The 26,344-nt window shown below is 44.3% G+C and overlaps 1 protein-coding gene across 2 annotated transcripts; it reads left to right on the top strand.

The window, feature by feature from the left end:
- The first annotated feature begins 1,844 nt into the window (after nucleotides 1-1,844).
- LOC137871251 (bromo adjacent homology domain-containing 1 protein) lies at nucleotides 1,845-26,002 on the top strand. Of its 2 annotated transcripts, XM_068708982.1 has the most exons (8): nucleotides 1,845-2,639; nucleotides 13,156-13,209; nucleotides 19,411-21,177; nucleotides 21,959-22,317; nucleotides 23,191-23,350; nucleotides 23,513-23,592; nucleotides 25,200-25,291; nucleotides 25,674-26,002. In XM_068708982.1, the coding sequence occupies exons 3-8, from the start codon at nucleotides 19,431-19,433 to the stop codon at nucleotides 25,861-25,863; spliced, it is 2,628 nt and encodes an 875-aa protein (XP_068565083.1). In that variant the 5' UTR covers nucleotides 1,845-2,639; nucleotides 13,156-13,209; nucleotides 19,411-19,430; the 3' UTR covers nucleotides 25,864-26,002. The 2 variants fall into 2 exon arrangements, with proteins under 2 accessions (XP_068565083.1, XP_068565082.1); XM_068708981.1 differs by lacking the exon at nucleotides 13,156-13,209.
- Nucleotides 26,003-26,344: the final 342 nt, after the last annotated feature.

The following is a 26,344-nucleotide window of genomic DNA, read 5'->3' as shown; positions in this document are numbered from 1 at the left end:
AAACTTGGACTTGAACGATGGCACCTCAGCTGCAAAGCTGACTAAGATTTCATATAAATGTTAATATGCTGCAGCAATCAAAATGAATCACCTTCCATTCACTTAGTTAAAGGTGCTTAATTCGATATTCAGAGCATGAATATTGCAGCAAACTATTTTGCTGTGTAAAGATATAGCGGAGTACTGTCTACCTGAGCAGAGAGTAAAGTCACTCTCCTTTTGTGTGTGTGTGTTATAACGCCATCCTGACCAACACCACCCACCCTCCGGCTCCCCCCAGGTAAACACTGTGAGCTCCGTCAGCTCTTTTGCTGTAGTTTGAGCTGCTGGCTCAGCCGTCGCCATGTTGAGAGCTATTAAGAGCCAATCAAAATGCTTCCAGTCTTGCACCTTTTAAGCTGCTGTTTAACAAATATATTACTTGTGCAAAAGTTACATTTATAATTTCCAGTTCACCAAATTAAAATGTGTGTTTGACACTTGAATTATTACAACACTTTCCTGCGGAGCTAATCAAGTGCGAAGGTGTGAATAGTTTGTAGAGGAGACTGAAAAACTAAAATGCACGGTTGATTTTGCGCATCCAACAGGGCGTGCGCCATGTCTTGTGGTTTCAGACTCTACTTTTTCACCACTCGAACGCTTTAACTCCACAGCCACAGGCTAACTATTGTAGTGGGTTCAACTGCAACACCAGCAAGCATCGACACTCAAACGTCCTGGAGCACGTCGCCGAATCTCAGCTGCAGCAGTGAGTCTGCAACACAGAAGTTCATCTTCAATGGGGGTTAAATGGAGACGTCAATGCACCCCCCCCCCCCCCCCCCCCCCACCCACACACACACACACACACACACACACACCCCACTTTGCACGCTTCATTGTATCCCCAAGAACCAGACTCCTGTGCTGAAAAACTGAAAAACGATCTCGTCCCAGGTTGTCAGATTGTCAATTAGTTTTAAGTAATTTGATTAACTACGCCTTTATTTAGGAATAAGCTCCATGAGCACAACGTAATACACAGAAGCTTCCACAACAAAAAGACAAGATTAATAATGCTGGGCCATGAATTCAGGACACTCCCTTGGTTGAAATTGTATTTTATGGTGAATTATCCTAAAAAAATATTTGAATTACATGCAGTCAGTGAACCTGCATGAGTTCAAGGCAGTTGCCTGGATTTCTTGTCAAAGTAAAGCCTCCATAACGCTTTGCTGTATTTGTTTTGTTCACAACTTACACAACACTTGACTTGTATGGACGTTTTATTTCTTACTTTATTGTTGGTCGTGGGTACTTTTTACACACATATATATATATATATATTTTAGATAATACTTGAATTTACTCCTATTTTCCACTACTTGTGCACACAACAGTAGATGTTATTTCTATTACTGTGTATGTACATCATCATGCATACTTGACGAAATAAAGCTGATTTCTGATTCATAAATCTCTGGTTTATGCTTTGGGGATCATGCATGATTATAGGGTAAATATACTAAACCGTGTTCAATGTCATTGGGAAATAATAATTGTGTTGGACCCACGCTTGCAACCTTTTGGCACGGAGCCCTTGCAAGCAGGTCTTCCTGGTTTGAATATTCTCACTTAAGAGGCACACGGGTTCGCGAACAGGTGCTCCCAGTGACAGTCATCACCGTGTCCAATTAACGCCACAGAGACGCCCCCCCCCCCCCCCCCTCACACCCACCCACCGCCCCCCTTAAGAAAGTTGACGGGGTGGGTCCCAAAAGAGGCAACCCCCTTAGCCTGCAGTTACGCGTGGATACCCCTTTAAAAGGCTCACCATGTTGCCATCACATGCTCCAGCACAGAAGTAGGATGAGGATGTTCTTGTTGTTATGTAAAACACATTTATTTTTGTTTCTTAAAACGGGACCGGAGAGTCTGCTGAGGATTTCTTCACTTTTGCGTGGCAGTAGGGGCCAAACCACCACCACCAACACCACCACCCCCCTCCACCCACCCCCCAGTCTATCAGCGCCGCAGTCATGTTGTGCTGCTAGTTGTTGTTCAACACGCCGACTGGTGCGCAAACTGAAAAAGCTGCGTGCGGTGTTAATGCCAAGTGGCGGATATAAGCGACGTGTGTGCAGGCTATACGGACACCAGCAGCAACACGCGAAGGGTTTCTAATTCTTCTTCTTCTTTCTTTCTTTTTTTTGAAGCCGTGTTGGCGTCGCAAGAGTGGATGGGATATAAAAAAAATAAAAAAACAACAACCATCCCGGGCGAACCCAGCTCTTCTCGGAAAGGAGTGCTTGCGAGAAGAGAGTAGTTTTGCTCCGTCTCTTCTTCCTCTCTCCTCTCCGTCGATATTTTAGAAGAGGGCTTTTTTTTTTTTCCTCCTCTCGAGTGGAGTGGCGACACATCGGCGACATTCGGGTATTTTTTTTTTTTTTATTTCCTCCAGTTTGAGCTGCATCGGTTCAGCAGTCGGACGAGGCTGACTTGCCGTTTGGAAACCATAAGGTTGCCCACCGACTGGCTCCTCGCACCGTTTGAAAAAATTAGACGAGATAGTGCCCGCCACGCAGAGAGAGAGAGAGAGAGAGAGAGAGAGAGAGCGAGAGAGCGAGCGAGAGAGAGAGCGAGAGAGCTACGTTACGGTAAGTAGCGGCTGCTCCACATTATCTTTCCTCATTGCTTTTTTTTTTTTTTTTTTTTTTTTTGCATTCAGGCAGAGCATAAGGGCTTTGCATGGCCAGCTTTCCTCTTTCTGTATCATGTGTGTATGCTTTTTAGTCATGTCTGGAGGACGTTGCAGAGGCAGATAATGGCCATGGTGATGAAGGAGATTCCCAGGGAGTGGTACTCAGTCGGACTGACCGTGCAATGTGTGTTATCATAGCCTCACCCCCCTCTCTCTCTCTCTCTCTCTCTCCCTCCCTCTCTCTCTCTCTCTCTCTCTCTCTCTCTCTCTCTCTCTCTCTCTCTCTCTCTCTCTCTCCCCCGTCACCTCCTCCACCACCACCACCAGCAGCAGCCTCCAAAGTGTAATGTCAAAGCGATAATAGTGCTTTGTCCGCGGAATAGACTGAAACAAGGTCAAGGAAAGGGACACAGCAGCCTGTGAGCTCACTAATATCATGATTGGCTGGATGGATGCGCGATGTGTTCACCTGGATATGTGTGTGTGTGTGTGTGTTGGTGTGTAAGCTGTGTGCGCACGCACGAGGGGTTACAAACTTTACGGCACATAAAGCCTGTGGCGTTTCTTGGTGGTAATAATATCTATTTATCCGCTCAATGCGTGCTCGTATTGGGCCTTTTTTTTCTCTTCTTCTTCTTTTAACGGTCTACTGTTATATGTTTGAACATGAGAGCCACTTTAAAATGAGAGAGGAGGAAATAACAGTGTGTGTCGTTTGGAGTTTGTGTGTGTGTGTGTGTGTGTGTGTGTGTGTGTGTGTGTGTGTGTGTTGCTCCGCTCAGGTAAACGAAGGGGCGTCGTAAAGGCCAACGCAATTAGCCCACATCACAGTTGGCCAATTAGGTCAAAAGGCAGTGACGGATGATAGTATTATGACATCATAGATAAACCTCCCGAGGCGTGGGTAGTCAGTGGATGATCTTCGGCAGGAAAGAAAGAAAAGTGGAAAGAGAAAGGCTCTTTATTTTATTTTATTGAGTGAAGTCCTTTTTGGTCGGATGAGACATGGACCAAACACTTTGATGTGAAGCCAGTTGGATGCATTAATCAGTCCATGCATGCCGCTGATGTATAAAGATACAGAGCTCTGCCTGTGTGTTGACAGTTTCCTGTTTGTGCAGATATTGAACTGACTGGAATTAAATGCAATCCTGTGCATTGAACTCTATTCAATTATACAGTAGCTGCATGTTCCCCTTTTTCTTTCTTTTTTTTTTTAATACTTGCAATTCATGCACTTTTAATATTGGGATAGTGCATCACAAAGTCATGTTTAAATATTTCATCAGCAGTGGTGGGAGAAGTGTTCAGATCTTTTCAACTTCAGTAAAAGTACAAATGCAACAATGTGGAAATATTATACACATATATATATATATATATATATATATATATATATATATATATATATTATTGGGCTGCTCAATTACTTGTGTCCAAATTGCAATAAGGCCGACTGTGGTTTTCAAATCGCAGGAGGACAGATGTTGTGGCCTGCTCATCATATTCTACAGACTTTAGAAAACATCTGTCTGTGGTACAGATCTCCCTCAAAAAATCCCTCTGTCATAACTTAAATATGTTTTATTAATGCATAACCTACAATTCAAGCGTAAACCTTTCTCAATGTAGCAACAAACTGGTCAAAACTTAAACAGGAATCACATTTCCAGTATATAATGTACACGGGTTATTAACGTAGAGCTGAATTGAGTAGATCGGATACCCGATCCGGCAATCTGAGTCAGTAGTGGCCTGATATTTGATACCGGCTGGTTGAGGTGGAGCTACTTTACTATACAGGTTGTTTAGGGGGTTTTAAACCTGAGGGTCAGGCCCTTCCAAAGGGTCACAAGATCAATCTGAGGGGTCAGGAGCTGATTAGTGAGGCAGGAACAAAGAAAAGCAGAAGCGTTCTGACACACTAATATCTATTTTGGACGTTGGACTGAATTGATGCCTTTAATGTGAAAATGAGCGATAATCAGTTGCGTTTGTAGTAACTCTGGTACAAAGACGCTCCAACAGGACTGAGACCATGTAACTGTGTGAGTCAGTGTGACGGAACGGCTGTTAATTCAACTTAATACATATTTAGCAAACTCGTTTTCTCAAGTTCAGTGAAATGTAGCTCCCTTTTTATTTTGAAAACTCATGAGACGGCTTTGAATTAATCAAGTTTAGTTAAGTCACGATTCTAATAAGGCAGGGGAACATACTTTTTTTAAATATTGAATAGTAATACCTCATAATTGTACTGAAGTAGAGTATTTGAGTAGGTGTACATACCACTACTGAGGATCAGTCACAAAACTAGATACAATCTTAATGAGAGAGCTGAGTTTAAGTAGAAGTTTGTAACTTATTAATGTTCTTTCTATGTTTTAATAATCACTACTAAGCGACTGCCACCTTTAGTAATTATCTCTTGTTCACACATGAATGACTTGCTTCTTTTTTTGTGCCAGGAGACTCTCTGACCCGCCGGTTTATTGTAGTTGAACATTAATCTTTTGGAGTTTCTTCAGCAGACTTCTACGTCGCCATGCAGCACCTCTTTACCACATGTCCTCTTTGATCCGACACACCCCACCCCACTAAGACATCATAAATGTCATAAAAGTTAATATAGAAGTGTTCGAATGACTCCCACCTAGACCCGCCATTAAATAGCCATACAGGACTAATAACTGAGCCGTTACTGTGAAGGAAATCCTCTGTGAATTATCAATGGATCTCTGCCAACGTCCAAGTCAGACGCTTAAATCGTCACTGAGATTCGGGCCTTTTTAGAGGAACTTTTGGATTAGTGGTGTATTTGTGGATATTTAAATGGCCTGTGCTTATTTAAATGTATTGTATTCTATCACTTTGTATCATCACTCAGCAGTGCAAATCATTTTCAACACTTCATTTAACAGAAAAACCTAAAAGCTGCACAAATCTGAGGCAGTGGTGGATTTTAACTCGGCACTCAAGTACTGCATATAAGTACAATTCTGAGGTACTTGTATTTTTATTTTATGCTACTTTATACTTCTACTCTACTTCATTTCAGAGGGAATTGTTGCAGCCTACTTTTTACTCCACTACAGTTACCGGACAGCTGTAGTTTAGTTTTCAAAATAAAGTGTTGCACATAAAAAAAAATTGAAAAGCTTATCAAATATTCCAAAAAGTAGTGTTATTAAGTACTTTAATTACTAGTCATTTTATTTAGCTGATATGTATTTTTAAGTGTACCTTTCAGTGCAAGACTTTAACTTGTAATAGGATATTTTTCCAGTGTTGTATTGTTAGTTTTACTTAATCTAAAAGATTAAACAAATGTCTGATAAGACTCTACTGTATCTGTCACTGCAGGAGGAAACACAATGCTGATAGAACCTATGGCTCACTGATGAAGGCAGTGCAATATTTATGTATTTGCACTATTACAGACTATGTATCTGTGATGACATTCCCATGAAAGAAAATGCTCTAGTACAGTTTTTCTCCGTTGGAGACACACAATTTTTGAAAACCTGAAGGTCCTGTATCGACAAAAAGACTAAAGCAAACAAACTATAAAGCAAACAGGACTGAAACCTTAAGGATCGCAACTTTAAGCAAAGATTTTGAGTATTTCTTCCACCACTGCACTCAAGTGTGATGAACTGCGGATTGTTTAGTTGATTTTGAAGAAAACTGAGTGCTGAATTATGATGAAACGTATTTGGCTACTGTACACCTGGACTAATCATTTACTACTTCCTAACTTCACTTTTTCACTTTTACCCGTAATGCCACAAAGTGCAACACAACTCCATCTAAAGGTGCCATTTACGGGACGTGGGAGCATTTTTGATTGCCTCTTAACGGCTCTCAACATGGCGACGACTGCGCCGACGGCTCATAAGTAACGATGCTAACAGCGCTAACGGCGCTAACTATGGCAAAAGTGCTGACGGAGCTAGCAGTCTCTGCGTGAGGGGGAACCGGATGGTGGGTGCCACACTTCCGCGGTTGGTCGGGACGCCGTTATCCGCTGTAAGCGCCGTACGAGAGCGGAGCGGCGGCCGTCACCTAGCCAGCGGCGCACGCTCACATGCACTTTAAATACGGTCCAGTTCCGTTAATAGAGGGAGAGCAACTTCTGCTCTGGTAGCTCTTACTCCACTGTGTCTTCACAAATAGCTGTTTGCTGCTATGAATGCTCTGAATCTATTGCACCTTTTTAAAAGTCTTAAGATCTGTGTCACCGTCTGCACGCTTCATTTCATTTGAGTGTAACCTCAAATCATGTGTGCACCCATGTGTGTGTGTGTTTTTGAGCAGCCTCCTGTAGGCGCACCTTCCGATGAGGAGCGAGATTGGCGTCATGGTTGCTTGGTTTCATTGGATCAAGGCTTGTTTATGTTCCTTCGCTGTCATTGTCCTGAAGAAACCCGGTTACCAGACACCCGGTTCCTTTTCACGTCTCTGAAATAAATCCCACCTGCTGGACTGTTTTCTACCACATCCATGCCTCACACATTTTATATTAGAAAACCTAGCCGGAGCAGAAACCCTAACATGCGTGGCACAGTCCTGTCATGGTGATATATGTTTTGATTTTTGTAATTAACCCATGGTGGCCCTTTAAGTATAGAAGCTCTGCCCAGATTATTAAATACATTTTCGATGCCCTGCCACGCTCCTCGTTCACAGTAGCTGATGCTTTCATGTCGGCTCTCAGCTTGAAGCCGGCGATGAGATGTAGGACACCTGAATGAAGAATGTTAGTTGTACTGAACAAGTGTGTGTGTGTGTGTGTGTGTGTGTGTGTGTGTGTGTGTGTGTGTGTGTGTGTGTGTGTGTGTGTGTGTGTGTGTGTGTGTGTGTTGCTTTGGGGCAGCTGGTGAATGTGTGGACAGAAGTTGGATCGCCTCTGTGTGTCACTTTCAGCGATCCATCTCTGCTGAATAACAAACTTTCACCACACACTCTTTTTTTCAGCTTTATATTCTCAGCGAGAGGATGTTTATGGAACCATCGATATGAATCTAACATAATAGGAATGATAACCAGTGTCCAACATAATGCATAGAAGCAAGTCATCTTGTGCTTGTGACTCTCAGCTGTCAGTGTTTTTGACGTATCTTCCTACGACGGTTCGTCAGCAACACGCGTCAATTTCCACTTGTTACACGCGTGCAGGCTTTTCAAAATAAACTTCCGTCTTCACAGGAAACGGCTTAGTTTGGTTCAGGAGAAGATCGTGAAATACTTATTTAGGTTTTAGGCAAAGAGATTCTACCGTAGTGCCGTATCTGAAGTAAGTTAAGTGACAAATAAATCAGTTTGACTTCTCGTTCCCCTGGTTGAGAGATCGCTGGTTGTTGGACCCATCCAGCTCCCTTCCCGCCCGCCCTGTGTGGGCTTTTACAGGCTTTATGAACCATTGAATGAGAGAATTACAACTTTAACTTTTTAAAGTGATTCTCCTTGCAAAGTGTGAAGCATTCAACCCTTGTAGACCTAAACGGTGGCTGTTGCTTCTTCAAAGGAGAACAAAGGATTCATAGTTTTTAAATTTAGTGAGGAAAATAACATCCGAAGAAACTTCTCCATCAGTGTAATCATTTATTCGGCAGACAGACATGCTGTACTTTTGCTGAGTTGTTCTGTGTTTCTACTGGTGACTGGTTGTGTCCTGGTCCTGTCACTGGGGGGGAAAAAAACAGTCAAGGCAGCTAAGTGAGGCTTAACACCTGATTACATGTTTTACACCGCTCTCTCTCTTTGGACCACGGGTTTGAAGCTTCAGTTCTGCATTTTGTCCGTCACCCTCTTGGCTTTTTGCAACCAGAAGTGATACAGGAGGATGCATCCAAGTACAAAAGAACCGAATGAGACATTTATAGGCGACCAAAATGCTGCAATTACCTTTCATGAACTGACGACACAGTGTGAAAGGTTAAAACGTTCTGAGACAAAAACACGGACAACTCCCAGACCCGACAACACCGCTGTCAGGACCTGTCAATCACCGTGTAGCCCCGCCCTAAAACATCCCCTGCTATATTGTCTGTTTGACTCTAAATGGACCATCGTTAATAAATGAACATCATGCTGTATTGAAGAAGACTGTAAACTAGAGATTGAGACCATAAACTCATGTTTACAATGTTTACTGAGGGAATAAATCAAGAGAGAAGTAGAGTCATTTTAGACTAGACTTCTATACAATTGACCCTTCGCAAAGCTGGCCAATCATAGGGCCTCGCTGAGCTCCGTCGACTCTCACGCCATTTAAAAAAAAAAATGTGCCTAATTTTCAGGTTGGTTTTGTGGATTTAGGGCTAGTCGGGGTTAAAAGTTGTGTAATAGTGATACTCGTTACTCGTAGAGGTTGTCAGAAGATGTATAATAAATAAATCATTTGTTTTATGTACTACACTGGCGACTACAGTACAGTAAAGGATTTTTAATTTTTTTTTTTTGGTCCACTTGGAGAAAGCTGAACAAGCTGACGACGCCACATTTTATCACCTCATAAAGTTTTACCATGTTATCAAATTAGGCGTGTTTATTTGGATTTAACTGCGCCGGTGACGGAGGCTTTTGCAGCTATTTTGCCACAGTTTGACATTCCTGTTACGTTTTTTTTTCACCAAGTAGTGGATGTATGTCGTCATGAATTCCAGACTTAATGAACAGCTGTTCAGACTTGGCTGCTCGTGGTTACAGTGTGAACGATGTGACGTGAAGGCATGAACACATTTCACATTCAGTCTGGCCACCTGAGAAGTGTCCAACAGTTATTCCCATTTTAGACCATTTTAAATGTTCAGCTAGTTTAAGACCGATTTTTAGGGTTACAGTTGGTGAAGATGTGTTCTCAGATCTTCATCACATCCTTGTTTTCTAACACAAATAAGTGATTAGTTCCTAATTTAAACAGTACTGATTGGATCGATTGATTATTTGGCTTTTCACAATGTGACAATCACTTGAGTTTCTTTCTCCACATCCCAAAAAAGGCTCGACCTGTTACAGGCACTCTTTGAACAGTTTCAATTAATGTAATAAACGTGTCTTCAACTGTATAATTTGGCCCTTTCAGCACCATTTGTTGCTATTAAAAAAGGGTTTTGAGTTCTGTAAGTAGCAAAGTGGCTGCTTTCATTAATGTCAGGTATTGATTCTTAATGTGACAAAAAAAAAAAAAGCCTTTTAAAGCTTTCTGGAGCAAGAAAAAAAAAAAAGCACCAAAATGCTTTTTAAATGTCAGCTGCAATTAAAACGGATAAACCTAATTTTGTGGAGGGTTTTTAAGTGGTGGTGTGCATGTTTAAAGGGTAAACAGCACCCTGCTATTTTCAGATGCCGGTTCTGTGATGCCAGTTATATGGCTGTAATGACAGACAAGATCAAGAATAGGTGACTGAGGAGTTTCAAATGTTAGTATTTATTTCTTCTAATCCACATGTAGTCAGCGATTTATCAGATTATTGCCAAACAGCGTTGACAGGCGTGAAGTCTGCAGGACGCAGACCTACTTTAGAGCTTTTTAGCGAAGGTGAAGCAACTAGTGTTGCGTCACGAAGCGTGAGTAGAAAGAGGCAGTGCTGTGTACGGACATTGTGGCAAAGTGGAGTTGAGTCACAAGCAACACCCAGAACCTGTCCGCCCTAAACAGAAACCTCTATTGGCGCAAGTGCAGGGAAACCAGACGGCTACACCGCCGCTGCCTCCTCCTGCTCAAATGAAGACGTGCTTCTAGTTGCTGCACCTTATTAAAATAGCTGCCGTGCTCCAGACGCTCAGCGCTCCAAGGTGACTGATGCACCGAGATGCGCTCGTCATTGTTCAACAGTAGCAGTGTGTAATGTAATGGATTACATTTTCACAAACCTGAATGATTTATCCAAAGCTACCTTACATCATGCTGTGGTGGAATGTAACTGAGTACTCTACTGATGTATACGTTTCAGCTACTTACTCTTTACTGCTTCCGCTTTATATTTCAATAGACAGTAGAAGTATAAAGTACTTCTATTACTGTGTATATTTCTAAGAGTGTTCCTTATAGAACCCTTTTGCTTCTGAAGAAGCCTTTTTTTGAAGAAATCAGGTTTTCAATGGTTATTTGTAAGACCAAGGGTTCCATTTTAGAACCCTTTTAATCCAAAGAACTCTTTTTGGAAGAGGGAGTTCTTCAAGGATTGTTCAAAGCAAAGGCACTAAAAGGCAACGCCCACAGCAGAACATCCCCCCCCCCCCCCCCCCCCCCCCCCCCTTATAAAAACTGTGAGTGTGAGCCATGTTTGTTGTGGGTTTCTCAGTTGAACCACCTGGTTGGGTTCTAGATGAAACCCTTGGAATATATACGGGTTTGAGGTAGAACCCCTATACGGTGGATTCTTGTAAGCACCCTGAGAGGGTGGAAAGGTTCTGGATAGAACCACCAGAGATTGTTATGGGTGGAACCATTAGATCCTAGAAGGGTTCTCTGTAGAACTTCTCAGAGAAAGCTTTCACAGAGGGTTCTTGATACGACCTTTGGGTTACGTTGTAGATTAGGACGCGTACAAATGATATGGAGGAGCGCAGCTGTGATTGAGGACACTGAGGTCATGTCCCTGGTATTCCCTGTGGGGAGACAGTTTATGTTCTGCAGTTACAAATGTACACAATGTTGGCATTTATTTTCTAGGTAGATTAAACTGAATCCATTCAAATTTGATCAATGTGATGAAAAGGACTCAGATTATTGCCTCAATCATTTCAGTATGAGGCTTTGAAACATAATTTTGACTATAAAATTGACAATGAACATGACTGGGTAGGAAACTGAATAAATCAAATCCAGGGTTCTAGACCAGCTTAACTAAGACCAGAGTGTATCAAGACCGAGACAAGACCAAGACTTTAGGGGGTTAAGACCAGGGAGGGCGAGACCAGACCGGTGAGAGTCCCAGACTTAAGGACTCATGCAAACCAGAGGCACTCCTCAAATACATCTGAAAGATCCACGTTCCCATAAATACGCCCACAGAAAACCAATGAAGACTCTTCTTCTCTTCCTCTTTAATTGCCGTACATACTGTATGTGGGTATAAGTGTAGCACGAGAAATGTCTCGATAAATAATTAAAGGGCATTGCAGCGGTGAAGTTAATGTGTGGAAATGTTCCTTTTTTGTTGCGAGCAAACGAGTGAATGTCGACGATGCTCAGGCACCTGAGTCGCCTTCCTCTGAGTAACGATGTGGTCGAACCAAGATCTGGAGTTCTGCAGCGCCGGTCAAATCCATGTAATTACCGGATGTTAGAGACTTCAGAGCTGGTGATGGAGGGTTAGACGCTACGGCCCTATTATTAAATATAATAAATAAGATTGTTATGATGAAACTATGTAACCGGTAGCTATACATAATGTGAAGGAGTTAGCTCCACTTCCACCAGCTTAATGAAATGCATCATGAATTCTTTATTTTTGATACGAACATTTTGTTGACGATACTCCTGTACCTCCGGGAAAAAAATCATGCAGGACTTTTGTGTCACGTATTTTTATTGTGTGATATTACTACTGTTATTTCTGAACAGAGCCTAAATACTTCCTTTGGAATGATCCCAGTCTCTTCAACATAGTGAGACATACAGATGATTAATTAAACACTTGTATCACATCAGTACTCGGGTATCGATATCCGGACTGAAGGAGTCAGATCGGTCCATCGCTACCTGGTTCCAACCCCCGCTAGAGAGTTTAACGAAGCCTTTAATTGATTGTGACTTTAACAAAATGCTGATTATTTTGTAAAAAAGTTATTGTTAAAGCACGTTGGATTAATTGATTTCTTAACACCAGCAGGGTCATAACGAGCCGCTTTAAAGTGAGTTTACATCCCTTAACTCATCAGAACTTCTATTAAATGGGAAGCATTTAAAAAGCCATATATCTCCCACGCACCACGTGGGACAATAGCGTCTGTAATGCCTTTCTCCTTCATTCGGATTTCTCCAGACGTGTTTGAACAGTCTGGTGGTTCACCGGTCGTGGTTTGGTCACGACAAAATGACAGGGTGAGGCAGTCTGGAGGTGTGGGGGTGGGGGTGTTGGGGGGGTGACATCCATCGGCCGTGATGTAGCGTCGTGGAAGTTAAATACACGTATAGCGACTTATCAGCCACGGTGTGTCTGTCGGTGTGACGCGAGGCTGGTCCGACATCGCTTCACATTAAGTTTTCTGCAAAAAAAAAAAAAAAAAAAAAAAAAAAATCGGGCATAGAAGCTCAACCAGGAAGAGCTCACACACGCGCGCGCACGCACAACACACACACTCGCAGCGCCACCGACCGTCCTCTCTCCACTCCTCCCCAGCTCTCCCAGTTCACGGAGCTCTGCCATCGCACCAGTCCGGCGGCTTCCTCCCCCCCCATCCACCCCTATCTCCCCCCTCCACCACCACCACCAACACCTCCTCTCTCGCTTCACCCGCAGATTTGTTCGACGGTTCCCGGCTGTTGGCAGGAGGGACGCGCGCGTCGGCGAGCCGTAAGTTACCAGCTCGATTGTTTGTTGCTATTTCAACCCCTGAATGTTTGAAGTTGCTCCGACCGCTCAGCCGTCCAGAGAAGAAGGAGCGCAGGAAACCCTTCTTCTTCTTCTTCTTCTTTTTTTTCCGGCTTCGTGCACCAGAAGCGATACACACGGGCTGGGTGTATGTGTGTGTGTGTGTGTGTGTGTGTGTGTGTGTGTGTGTGTGTGGAGAGGGGGGGGCTGCTATACGTGCCATACGTGCCATATCCTCCCTAGGACCGGGATCAGAGCAGCCACCGTGTCGGTAATAAGGAATCCGGTTCTAAAATGTGATCAAGAGGTGGTGACTGCCCTTTATTTTGCTTGGTGTGTTCGGGTAGCCCCCCCTTCCTCTATCCAGCCCATATTTAGAGGCTGGCTGGCTACTTCAGATGAGAAAGCTACGTCAAGCCGTACTGTATCCCATCCTGCTGTGTTGCTCAGCCACTGTATGCATCTCTATATATTTACGCATGGGGTATGAATGTGTGCGTTCAGGTGTGCATGTATGCAAACCTTCCTCCACATCTCGGATGGTGTTCAAGCTCAAGGCTGCGGGTGCGAGTCTGAGAAGGAAAACAAACAACAACAAACCAGACTGACCTAATGTTTGACATTCTTGTCCTTTTTTTTTTATCTCTTCTTGATAAAACTCAACATGCCAGCAGCTTCATAGCTGCTCGTCACCGGCTGTGACATGAGGAAATGTTTAAAAATGAAACAAAAACCTTCTGAATCCGGTCCCAACGTTACCCAGCTGGTTTGCTTTCACCTGAAAGGTGAAAGGAGACGTTTTAAACCCCAAAAGGTTGAGGTGTGTTAATTACAGGTGTGACATTGGCTGATGGGGGGGGGTGGTTGTGGCTGTAGCATGTGATCTGGTGTGTTGCACGTGTTTCTTTATTGGTTGGATAATGTTGATTCACTGTGACGCTTTACAGTTAAGACAATTCTGTACTGCTGACGTCTTTATTATAAATGATGGAATTATGAGTTGTGAGCAGATCCAACAATTTTGTTCTTCTTAAATTCGTCTTATTTGAAGAAGTTGAGAGATTTGAAGGCATATTCAGTGTTTCACAAGTATAATCCACAAATTAGGGACTGTATGAAAATGATTAGAGGTGGGAGGGGTGGCAGAAAAAAAGGGGGAGGGGGGGGTATATATTTTAATTTTGCTAAAGTGAAGGCTTTCGTTTGCGCAGGATGACATATCACATCAAACTCCATCTTGTCAGACGTCAGGTAATGCTGCTAGCGGCTGTGGGCGTGGTTTAGGTGTGTGTGTGTGTGTGTGTGTGTGTGTGTGTGTGTGTGTGAGAGACAGTTGTTAAAAAATGGCGTCTCCTGAAGAGGTTGGCGTAGCATCAGTTTTTATCAGATTGTTTCTAGATGCAACATTTCTTTTGGTCTCCTGACTCATGTCGGCAAGAGTTTGATTGACAGATGGTTCATCCAATCACCTGCCAAGTTGTTTTTTTTTTTTTAAGGAAGTGCCCGCCTTTTTTCCCAAACTGTTTTCAATTACGGCTCCTCAGATGGTTCTGTGTAACAAACCATCTGGTGGGTCGGGTCAGGTATTGGTCAGGAAATCAGGAAGTGTTTCAAGTTTTTCACATTTCAGGAATATATTTATTTAATTCAGTCTGCGGAGAAAACAGAAATGGAGACCGTCTGTATGTTTCACTGTTGTTATGGCACAAGGTCTCAAAATATGTTTAACTTTCTTACAGTCCCTTTGAGAAAAGAGTTTATAAATACAGCGTACTCAAACTGATATAGTTTGTAATATATATATATTTCCCCTCTCACCTGTGCTTCTGTTTATCAATGTAGATGGTTTTGGTTTGGGTTGTCTAGTTTTGGAGATAATGACTGTAGAGATGTCGACCTTCTCTCTAAACTATTAAGATGAAAATAAATAGAAACTGTTTTTTCCGACATGAAACTGCTCACAACAACGTCTGTGGATTATCTTGAATAATCGGGTCACGATTTCGCTGTTGAGTCTTTTGTAATGCGTTTTTATTTTTTTTATAAAAGTGTCACATGGTCCCATTATACCGGAGAGAAGGCGGACATCTCTACGGACCATCGCTCCAAAAATAGGCAACTCGCACCAACAAATCTAGAGTGATAATTGGCGCTACAGGTAAGAGGAAAAATATATATATCTTTTTTAGATTTCCGGGGTGAACTGTCACTTTAATAACTAACCATAACACACCGATAAACCTCAATATAAATATCATATAACTGCTGTTAAGTATTCCAGGTTTAAACCCTGACATACAAAGTATTTCTCAGCCTGACAAGGGGACATAAAGCTAAACTATCAGGCGATGTGTTTAACACTGCTGACAGTTTGGGATCCACTTTGCTTAATGTGTTGAAAGTGTTAAAGTGACTCAACTTGTGTGTGTTATTCACCTCTATGTTTAAAGATGTGCTGTGTGTCAGTTTGATCTCTGTCCCGTGACATTAGTTGTTTTTCCTGCCGTGTTGGATTGTATTTCTTTTTTTAATGAACTATTATAATTGATAGGGTTATAGCTGATTTGGGAGCCAGTGCGTGCTACTTGTGTTGGACTGCAGCATTTTTCTAGTTTTGTTTTTGATGGTTGCTTTATAACTGCAGCTTCACAAAGATGAATGGAGTCTGTAGATCAGTCAGTTTATGAGCCTGGGTTCTGTGTGATCATCTGGGCCGCTGTTTTACACACTTCTCCTCCGGAGTCTCGGGAGATCTTGGAAGTCTTATCATTAAAAAATAAAGTAAAATGAAGCGTCCCGGTGTGCTCGCTGTTTGATGCTCTGAAAGGAGCTGATGGTCGGTTTTCTGACCAATTAGAGACGGAGCGACGGGTCATTGATCTTCCCGTAAACGTGAGATTACTTCCTGAGGATCACATGGCCTCGCTGTGTTTGAAGAGCCAAATTGACGGACAGAACGCTGCCGCGTGAGATAACGTCTCGCAGGTTATTCCCTGCAGTGTTTCCCCACCTACACTTCTCAGACGTGACCCAAAAAAAAAAAATGGCTGGTGGAAAATTATCTTTGTGGTTTAGAAGAAAAAAAAAAAAAAAAGAATCTGGATGAAAAGCCGTGTATCGAGGTTATTGGTGAGATGTGGGAGTTGCTTTAAATCAACATGCAGACTTCGGTTATCGAGGTAGTTTAAAGCCTTCATCTGTCATGTGCTGGACTTCAGCCCGAGAGTTATCCGTCCTGCGACGGGACGAAGACGGACGGACAAACTCCGCCTTCTTCTGTTTGTTCAAAGGTATTCAAACTTTATGGAACATTTAGTTTTTCTGAGGTGGAGATATGATGAAGAAATGATATTAAATCCTGTTCTTTTTCCTCTGGGAAACGCTGTAGAGTTGTAGTTCAGGAAGTTGTACTTCATCTTCATGAACCCTGGAGCTACACTCATATTGGCTTCGGCCCTGGATCAATCTTGACATTTCGGTCTCGAACCGCCTTCGCGCCGCACAAGCACAGTCAGACGAAATCCAACATGTTTGAGAAATCCTGTCGGGCTTCGACTGTTTGCGAGTCGTCGGTTGGGCCAAAGATCTCCAGCCTTGGTTGAGGAATCTGCGTGAAGCATCAGGCCCTGGGAGCCTCACGCAGACATGCTAGTCTGAACAGAAGCCTGCAATTGTTGAAGCACAGCTTCACGCCGAGTGAAACGGCTCACTGTGATCAGACTATGAAATAAAGATGAGACACCTTAGGGGCAATTTTAATTTAATGCACCGGTCAATTTTATGATTTTGCATCCATGTCGTGTCTTCTTTCAGACTAGTGGAAAGACGACGTCCCAAATACACATTCAGGTGTTTATTCTACTACTTTATCTTTTTGTGCATGCTGATTTCTACCAAATTCACCAAACGTTACCATTAGATAATGCATCATTTGCATATTTAAAAATAACATTTCAGAAACTTTTTTTATACAAAAAAGAATCGTCTTAATTTAAGTAATGAACTGGGGAAGTTTCACGGTGATGTGTTAGTTAATTTACTGTATTCAGCTGTAGAGTCTAAACATCTTTAAAGGCCGTTTTATTTCACTTGTGAGCCAGAATCTCTATTTCAGAAACACTTACATGCAGCAACCTTTCCAGTTTCATTCCTCTCTATATTCTGAAGGTTTTTTACAGAGGGGGTTTGTTCATATATCATTCATAACCTGGTTTATGTTCGATTATATTACTAAAAACAAGGGCGAAAATAGATATTTTTTTAATGGCTGCTGGCAGTGTTTTCTGGTATATGGAGTGATACAAAGAGATATCCAAAATTCCCTCCGTAGACACCTTTGAGTCTAACATGTCAACACAATGAAACAATCGGTTTGAACCTGGCTTTATCTACAGCTCAGATTTATGATCTGGAAATATATTCATCATATTTAATAAGGTAATCATCATTTGCATATGAAACATAACATTTTCAGAAAACCTGTAATACGACAAATAATTGTCTTATTATGAAGAATCATCAGGGGAAGTTTTATGACGATATGTAAATGTATTATGTTTTTATTAGTCTCTTAAAGCTTATTTAGGGAAATGTTAGCTCAACAGACAGCTCCATATAAAAGTCCGGCCTACTTTGTCACAGTTAGGAAGCGCACACTTTTTACACACACTTTTTATTTGTGGAACCTGTTTAAACTTACGCCAACAAGAATGTGTTCAGTGAGAGAAATATTAATTTAGTGTGTAGTTCCTCTTTTGAGTGGGGATTTCATTAAGCGATTATAGCTAATTATGGGATGTAATGGGGTAGAACAAGAGGCTCTTGTGAGTTGGAAAAAGAAACCCTCCGTTCGGTTTACAAAAGGAAAGTTGAACGGCGGAAAAAAAATGTATAATTGTGTTTGCTGTGGGGAGCTTTTCTTTTGTGGTGCAGATTTGTGTGTGTGTGTGTGTGTGTGTGTGTGTGTGTGTGTACTGTTTCTTAAATACGGAATCTTTAACCATCTTATTAGGCAGACAATAAATCTTTATGACCCAAGCTCCAGGTATAAAAAGAGATTACCGTTCCCTCAACGCACGGGTAAAGTCGTGATCTGCATATGGGCATTGTTTAAAGAACAGGTAAACATAAACACGAGGCATTCATTGGCCGTTTATGTTCTAATTTAACAATGAGCTACGGGAGTGTGTGTGTTTTTTCTTTATGAATACTCCCAAGCTAATTGTTCGTTGCCGTTTGAGTTTAATTGCTAAATGATTTCACAACGAGCTCGGGGAGTCTTCACGGTATGTTTTCGTGGAGATGTATGCGTAACGTCCCCCTTCTCTACACGATCTCAACGTTCACAAATTGATTTTCAAACAGTAATCACACCTGAGGTAAAGCCTTCCCGTTCAGCCGGCTTCTTTATTTCTCTTATTTCCCTCAGTTGAACTTTGTTATTAGTAAGGCCCTTTTTGACATTTTCCTTTCAGTCTAAACAATCGGCTCTAACAAGCTGCTATTTGCATGCTGTGTGCACACGAGGTGATAAGGCAGTGAATGAATGACAGAGTGCATCAGTTTCCTCCGTGCTACATAAAACACACACACACACACACACACACACACACACACAAACCCGTTATAAACAGCTGAGAGCTCGCCGAACCATCGGATCAATTCATGAAGCCGTTGGGCTGAATGTACTCGTCATTAAACTTCTTTATGCGTTTGCTTCAGATTGTTTCTGAAACGAAGGCTTACGTAAGACGCTCGATATCTCTGTTGCGCTCGCGTCTCCTTGGTTCTTGCTCGCTTTTCATTTTCTTTGTGCCTCAGAACTTTCCGCAACTCCAGCTTTGTCTAGTTCATCATCACTTCAAACCTTTTTTTTTTTTCTTTTTCATGACGATAATGTTCCCTGCTTTGTCCATAATCCACCTTTTTTTTATTTTTTATTTTACCGCTCCCTGACCATCGATCCTGTTCTGAAACGGCCAGAACGGTGGTGCCTGCTGATCTTAAACGTCGTCTGTGTGATTATAGGGAACAAAAAGCCGTAAAGATGTGATGAGATGTTTCTGAACCAGCTCTCTATGGATCTAATTAAATGCTTTGTTTGTAACTAACTGTACTGTGAACATTGTAAGTGAAACTGGGACAAACGTACGTTTTGACTACTTGTCGGTCTCTTGTCTCCAGGCCCCGTGGAGAAGCATGTGATGACTCACGCAAGGCAGAAGGGTTCCCTCAGGCCGAGCGACGGCGCGGCCGAGCGGTGGGACAGCTGCCCTCTTTGGCCGCATGGTGGCGCTATGACCGACGCCTGGTCTGAGCGCTCGCTCCGATTCGGGAGGACGAAGAAGATAAGTGAGGTCGTCAAGCAGAGGAAAGTCACGGCCAAGACGGCGAAGGACAAAAAAGGGAGGACGGAAAAATCGGAACAGAACAGAAAACTCGACCGGAGGCGCGACAAGAAACGGGACAGGAAGTCGTATCCGTTGCGCGGGCGGGCTGCGGGTTCAGACGGGGAGGGGCTCAGCTGTCGCGTCCTCCTCACCCGGTTGGAGGAGAGCATCCGAGAGCAGGAGGGTTCTGGACAGAGGGTGCGAAGGGATGCGAGTCTCAAACCCAAATCCAAAAAGTTGAAAAGCATCGAAAGGAAAGGGGCGAAGTCGTTACCAAAAACCAAATCAAAGTCAAACAGCCCAAGTCGTGGCGAGTGCATTAATGTCCCGCAGCCTCGCAAGCGCAGGCTGGCCTCCCTCAATGCCGAGGCGGTGAACAGTCTCCTGCTCGAAAGGGCGAATGACAGTCAGGCGGCAGCTAAGCAGGCCAGGAGACAGGAGGAGCCCACCAACGGAGGGACATCCCCGGATGCAAAACCAGCCAGGAGCGTTGTCCCCCGAGGCCTGAAGGCCACACGAGGGAACGTCAGCAAAGCCTCCACGTCACACAAACGGTGCCAAAGCTCCAAGCAGGTCGACAAGGCCAAAGTCAACCGAGCAGAGATGAGTCAGGAGATTCTGGACGCCCCGGCCCCCAGACGGTTGGCTGGACTCAACGCTGCAGCCCTGCTGAAGTTAACCAGCTCCTCCGCTATCAGTAAACAGAGAGTAAAGAATGTACCCACAGCTACCGTCACATCGGACTGCAAGGCTCCCGCCGTGGCCTCGACCCCAAAGCGGCACTCCAGGGTCAAACACAAGGGGCGCTCGCAAAAGCAGAGGGGGAGGAAGGAGGCTCCCCTGCACAGCGGCTGCACGGCCTGCAAGAAGAAGGCCGACTTTGAGCCCAAAGTGGAGTGGGACACCGGCAGCTGCACCCGTCGACTGACCAAACCGGGCTACCAGTCCCGCAGCATGCTAGCATACCCGCTGAAGCAAGTGAAGGAGGAGCAGCTGGAGACCGAACTGAGCCCGTACTACTGCTGTCCCCCGGAGGGCTCGGTGGAGTACTGCCACCGCCTGGCCTTCTTCCTGGGCCAGCAGCCCTACGGGGGATCGGACGACCCGCCGCTCAACTCGGCCATGGCCCCCGTGAAGCGCGAGTGCCTCGTGACCTCACCCTCGCCCCTGACGCATTCCCACCCGCACGCAGCCCTCGCCCTCAGCCCCCACCCTTGCCTCTGCACCGCCGACCACTGCTTCTCCAGCTACTACGTCCACATCGCCCACCCGACGCACGCCGGAACGACGACAACGTCGACGAGCCTGGCCTCGCGACCTCTGAACTTTGCCCCGTCCGGCTTGTGCCCCAATCGGATGACCGGCTCCAAGCTGCTGGGGCCGCGGGTGTCCCACGGCTCGGGGCTGCCCCACCCCGCTTACTGCAACTCGGTGGCCTCGCCTTGTTACGGGGACGCCTGCGGGATGGGCGGCTACGCCTACAGGGCCATGCCTCCCGTCACCAGCAGGGGCTGCTCCTTCAGTACGGGATGCGCTGGATGCACACGCGGCATCAAAACAGGTGAGTGGAAAATGGAGATCGATTTCAGTTACTGGAGGAAATGAGTTAGTGGAGCGCGTTAAACAAGTAACACCGTGACTGTCGAAACAACCACATTTAGAGTCTTTAATAAGATCCGTCGAGTGTTTCGCTCACGGCAAATTCACTGTTATTATGTCACTCCTTTTATTCGTCATCTTAAACCCTCTTTGTGTTGCTGTTATTACTAAAAGAAAGCCATATCTCAGAGATATGACTTGAACTAAAGAGCCCTTTGTTGTTTGCCTCAGGCTAGTTGTGTTGCCCAACAAGTGTGAAGATTTTTGTTTTCTTTTGTTGGTATGAGCTTTGAAAGTGGCCAAAGCTTGAGGCTGTGACTTAGATATTCCTTGATAAGAAGCTCTTGGCTCATATGTAATGTTTTGTATAACAATTGTTTTATTTATATATTATATATATCAAAGCCGGACTGATGAATAAGATAAAAGAAGCATGCTGTTTTTAAGCTGATTTACACTGGAACCATGCAGTTAGCTCATTTTATGTAACTTTTGCGTAACGGCAGCGACTGCGACCTACAGCTTGATAATATTGAATATCTCAGGAGTGCCTCGAGAGAATTCCTTCAAATTTCGGCGACTTAAACTCAAGGATTTGGTGGTCAAAGTTCACTGTGACCTCGCATGCTGAGAGAAAGATTGTGTCATTTAGTCTTTCAGCGGTGACATCGTTCACCTCTTCTGTCTTCTTGCTGTATGATTTTTTTAAAAAGTGTTTTTTTCTTCACCCTTTGCTGTTCCAGAGGGTTACTCCTCCCCTCAGGGTGACCACAGCCCCTCCATGCTGGTCCCCACCTCCCTGCCCATGTCCAGCTGCCCTCTCTCCAGCGTGCCCTCCTCCACCCAGACCCAACCCCACCCGCTGACCCCGCTGTCGGGGCGAGACCAGCCCCAGGCCCGGCTAAAGCTGGCCACCGAGTGCCCTCAGAGCAATGAGCCCGCCACCGGCTCCCCGTCCATGGGACGCACGCGGCTGCCCCACAAACAGCCGTCGCCGCTGCCGAGCCTCGGCAGCGCCAAACAAAGGAGAGTCAGCCGCAGACGGGCCACCAACGGCTGGAGGCCTGTTGGAATGCCAACGGAGAGGGATGTCTTTATTGCGGTAGGTTGTTTGTGAGCGCGTCTCTTGAGTAGAGAGGACGAGCACGAGATTAGAGAACTTCTCTCTCTCTCTAGTGAGGCTTTTTTTTTTCCTCCTGTATCCCACTACCTGATGATACCAAAACCGAAGCTGCTACCAGCTGCAGCTCGAGCCTTGTGTGACAGATCCCCTTTTTTTGTCTTTTATAATGAGAATTATGTGTGTGTGTGTGTGTGTGTGTGTCTGTCTGTCTGTCTGTCTGTCTGTCTGTCTGTCTGTCTGTCTCTCTCTCTCTGTCTCTCTCTCTGTGTCTCTCTCTGTCTCCCTCTCTCTCTGTGTCTCTCTCTGTCTCTCTCTGTCTCTCTCTCTCTCTGTGTCTCTCTTTGTCTTTCTCTCTCTGTCTCTCTCTCTGTCTCCCTCTGTCTCTCTCTCTATCTGTCTCTCTCTCTCTCTCTTTCTCTCTCTCTCTGTCTCTCTCTCTGTCTCTCTCTCTCTCTGTGTCTCTCTCTGTCTCTCTCTCTCTCTGTGTCTCTCTTTGTCTCTCTCTCTCTGTCTCTCTCTCTGTCTCCCTCTGTCTCTATCTGTCTCTCTCTCTCTCTTTCTCTCTCTCTCTGTCTCTCTCTCTCTCTCTGTGTCTCTCTCTGTCTCTCTCGCTCTCTGTGTGTCTCTCTCTGTCTCTCTTGCTCTCTGTGTGTCTCTCTGTGTCTCTCTCTGTCTCTCTCTGTGTCTCTCTCTGTCTCTCTCTGTCTCTGTCTCTCTCTCTCTCTGTGTCTCTCTCTGTCTCTGTCTCTCTCTCTCTGTGTCTCTCTCTGTCTCTCTCTCTCTGTCTCTCTCTCTGTCTCTCTCTCTGTCTCTGTCTCTCTCTCTCTCTCTGTCTTTCTCTCTCTGTCTCAGGGAGAGGACGAGACGGCCCCGCGGCAATGCTATGAAGGAGTGGCGAGGGACGGGGAAGTGATTCACGTCAGAGACACTGTGCTGCTTCGATCGGGCCCCAGGAAGAAATCCCTCCCATACGTTGCCAAGATATCGGCGCTGTGGGAGGACCCCAAAACAGGTAAAGGAGACGAGGAGGGGCGAGGTCACGGATAGATACGGTGGACGGACGAAGGACGAAATGGCCAAGATTGTCTACCTCTACTTATGTGTGTGTGTGTGTGTGTGTGTGTGTGTGTGTGTGTGTGTGTGTGTGTGTGTGTGTGTGAACCTTCCTCCTCAGGAGAGCTGATGATGAGTCTGTTCTGGTACTACCGTCCTGAGCACACACAGGGAGGCCGAGATCCCAGCGCACACTGTGAGGTGAGGCTCGATTTAAAGTTGCCCTGTCGTCAAACGTTAAGAGCGAATAACTGAGGTGAATGATGTGACGTGGAGATGTGTGACATTAATGGAAAAACATACATTTTAGTGTTTAATATGAATGATTAACACAAATCATATGAGTACAGATGTACAGAGACAACATATAACCATGAAAGTGTGAAGTAATCCAATACATTTTTTAATGAAAATGTTATTTCATGCTGCTTTTCTTTACAATAACAGATTTTATTGAAGGTTATTTTGTATTTCACTCCAGCATTTCAGACTGTTGCTGCAGTGTGCGTGAGGAAAATAATACACCATGTGAAATATAACAAAACTGCTGGAATTTAATAGAAATGACCCGCAATAAACTCCAGAACATTTTTTTAATAAAGAGCCGAGTTTTCTGAGATTCTTTATTTTTGGACAGCAGTTACAAATTCCAAAAAGAAACATCAGGACAAAATGTATTTTATTTTCAAAATGGTGTAATTGTTGTATATTTTGGGAGAGTGTGCGTGCAAGAACAATGAATATAAATCAGGGGTAGAAAAAAATCAATTTGCTGAATTAAAAGTACTTTACAGGGTCATTCATTCCATTCCTCCACAAAATCTGTCCATAAGGGCTTTCCATATTTGACCCACTTGGTCCAGAATTTAATGAACACATTTTTTTCTGAAGATGAAGAAGAAAAAAAACTGAAAATGTCATCACCTATATTTATCTACTCCTGTATTGCCGGCTGTCTTATTAAGTAGTTTTTACAAGCAGATATTAAAATGCCAAACATTCATTCATCACGACGCTGAAAATCAACATTTCCCAAAAAAAACCAAAAACAAGGTGGAGCAATGCAGGGAGCTGAGCTTTAACAATTTACTTGATTTCAAATTGTCATGGTTTATTACATATTTTGACTGTAAATATTCATATGATTTCTCATTTCATCATGTCACAAAAGAAGGACATTCACTGTTGCCGGTGCTTGTATAATGTTCTACAAACAATTTAAAGTTCCTCTCACGATTGTGAAAGACGTTCTTCATGACTTGTTAATAATATCTTCTCTGTGTGTTTAACAGACATATCGGATGCGTTTGAACGTGGGAGGAAAGATTATTTCCTTTCACGTATTTCTTGTTTTATTCGCTATAATAGACATTTTGCAATTATCAATTTATCCGTTGGTGACAGGCGATAATGCATAAGAAAATAATGAACAAGCTGTCTCTGCTGCCGCGGAGACATTATTATCTTTCCCTCAGCAGCCCTGAAACTGTTGAACGTCGGGTAGCACTTCAGTGTAACCACAACGGCGAATGATGATATCTCCTGTCACCTCGGTCTAGCACAGACGGGAGAGTAAGAGAGGAGAAGCAATTTCACCGTCAGAAAGCGAAACGCCGCAGCGCGTGTTGAGCAGAGCAGGGCTTCTTTTTTTTTTTTTTGTAATGTAAGGTGGAAACACGCAGAGGCGCCGTCGTATCGCGCGGGGAGCAATCGCGGCTGAAACGTGTCGTCGATTCCTCCGCCCCTCAGCCGGCAGCACGGCAGACTCTTGTGATGATGTGACATTGTACACCCACTGTTGGTTTCAGAATGAGATTTTCGCCTCTCGGCATCAGGATGAAAATAGTGTGGCCTGCATAGAAGACAGATGCTACGTTCTGCCGCTAGCCCAGTACTGTAGGTAAGTACAGAAACAGCAACACACCCCAGCAATAGACAGATATTCTTTTCTTTTTTAAAAACGGGTTTGAAATCGTTGCTCTTCATTAACGCCTCGGCTTCTGCCACAATTGGAAGGCTGTTATTCTGACTTTCTTATCGCACATCTGTGACGCTGCAGCTGTTCGCGAAGCGAGGGAAACACCAGGCCGTGAACATTTGCTTAGACATCATTGGAAGAGATCTGTTTCAAGTTCAGCTGCTCGTTATTTTTCAAATAAAGCCACAGAAGCATGAAGACATATTTGATTTGTGTCCCCCTTTTTGATTATTGTTATTATTATAACAATTATATTATAATATATAATATATATATTAATTATAATTATTGTTTTTTTTTTCAGATTTTGTGCCTTGGTGAAGCGGCGTGCCGAAGGCGCCCCACCCGGCAGCACCAGCGTGGTGCCCTGCCGCCCCGACTTCGCCCCCCCCTCCCACCGCTGTGTGCCCACAGACGTCGACCCCGAGCTGGTGTATCTCTGCCGGCACGTCTACGACTTCCGCTTTGGACGCATCCTGAAGAACCTGCAGTAGAGGGGCGGACGGGAGGGTCTGAATTAATCATGACGTAGCCCCCCCCCCCCTCCTGCACAGAGGGGCGGCGGCGAGGCGGGGTGCTGCAGGACTAGACGCCCCTGTCTTTTAATGCGGGGGATTTTAATGAGTTATCAGAGTGAAGGGGTGGGGCGGGGGGGGTGGGGGGGGGCTGGTTTTGGAGATGAAGCAAAAAGTGTTTGACACATTATGAAGCACAGATCCCTTTAGTTGACTACAAAGGGGTTACAACGTGATCGACGAATCATCCTCAATAAGAGCACCGATATTTCCTGGTTTGGATGAGCGACGGAGGAGAATTCATTCATCAGCTGGGGTTTTTTTTTTCAGCACCCTGAGCTCACATGGAGGCTTGTGTGCCCCCCCCCCCCCCCCTTTGCCTTCTCGCCTGCCAGGAATGCTGAACTGTGCCACTGTCAGGACCGCGTCCCCCCCCCCCCCCCAAAAGCGTCTTAGCGCA

Source organism: Cebidichthys violaceus, unplaced genomic scaffold, assembly GCF_023349555.1.
Source record: "Cebidichthys violaceus isolate CVI_PGR_0920_01 unplaced genomic scaffold, fCebVio1.0.p SCAF_14, whole genome shotgun sequence".
Classification (NCBI taxonomy): domain Eukaryota; kingdom Metazoa; phylum Chordata; class Actinopteri; order Perciformes; family Stichaeidae; genus Cebidichthys; species Cebidichthys violaceus.
Note: the sequence above shows the minus strand (reverse complement) of the source record. Positions and strands in the feature narration are given on the sequence as shown.

What these genes read in the sequence shown, in the direction of transcription:
- LOC137871251 (XM_068708981.1), top strand. Translation starts at nt 19,431, where the DNA reads ATGACTCACGCAAGGCAGAAGGGTTCCCTCAGGCCGAGCGACGGCGCG. An exon ending in AGAGGGATGTCTTTATTGCG is followed by an intron (nt 22,318 to 23,190) that starts GTAGGTTGTTTG and finishes TCTCTGTCTCAG; the next exon opens with GGAGAGGACGAGACGGCCCC. An exon ending in ATCCCAGCGCACACTGTGAG is followed by an intron (nt 23,593 to 25,199) that starts GTGAGGCTCGAT and finishes TGTTGGTTTCAG; the next exon opens with AATGAGATTTTCGCCTCTCG.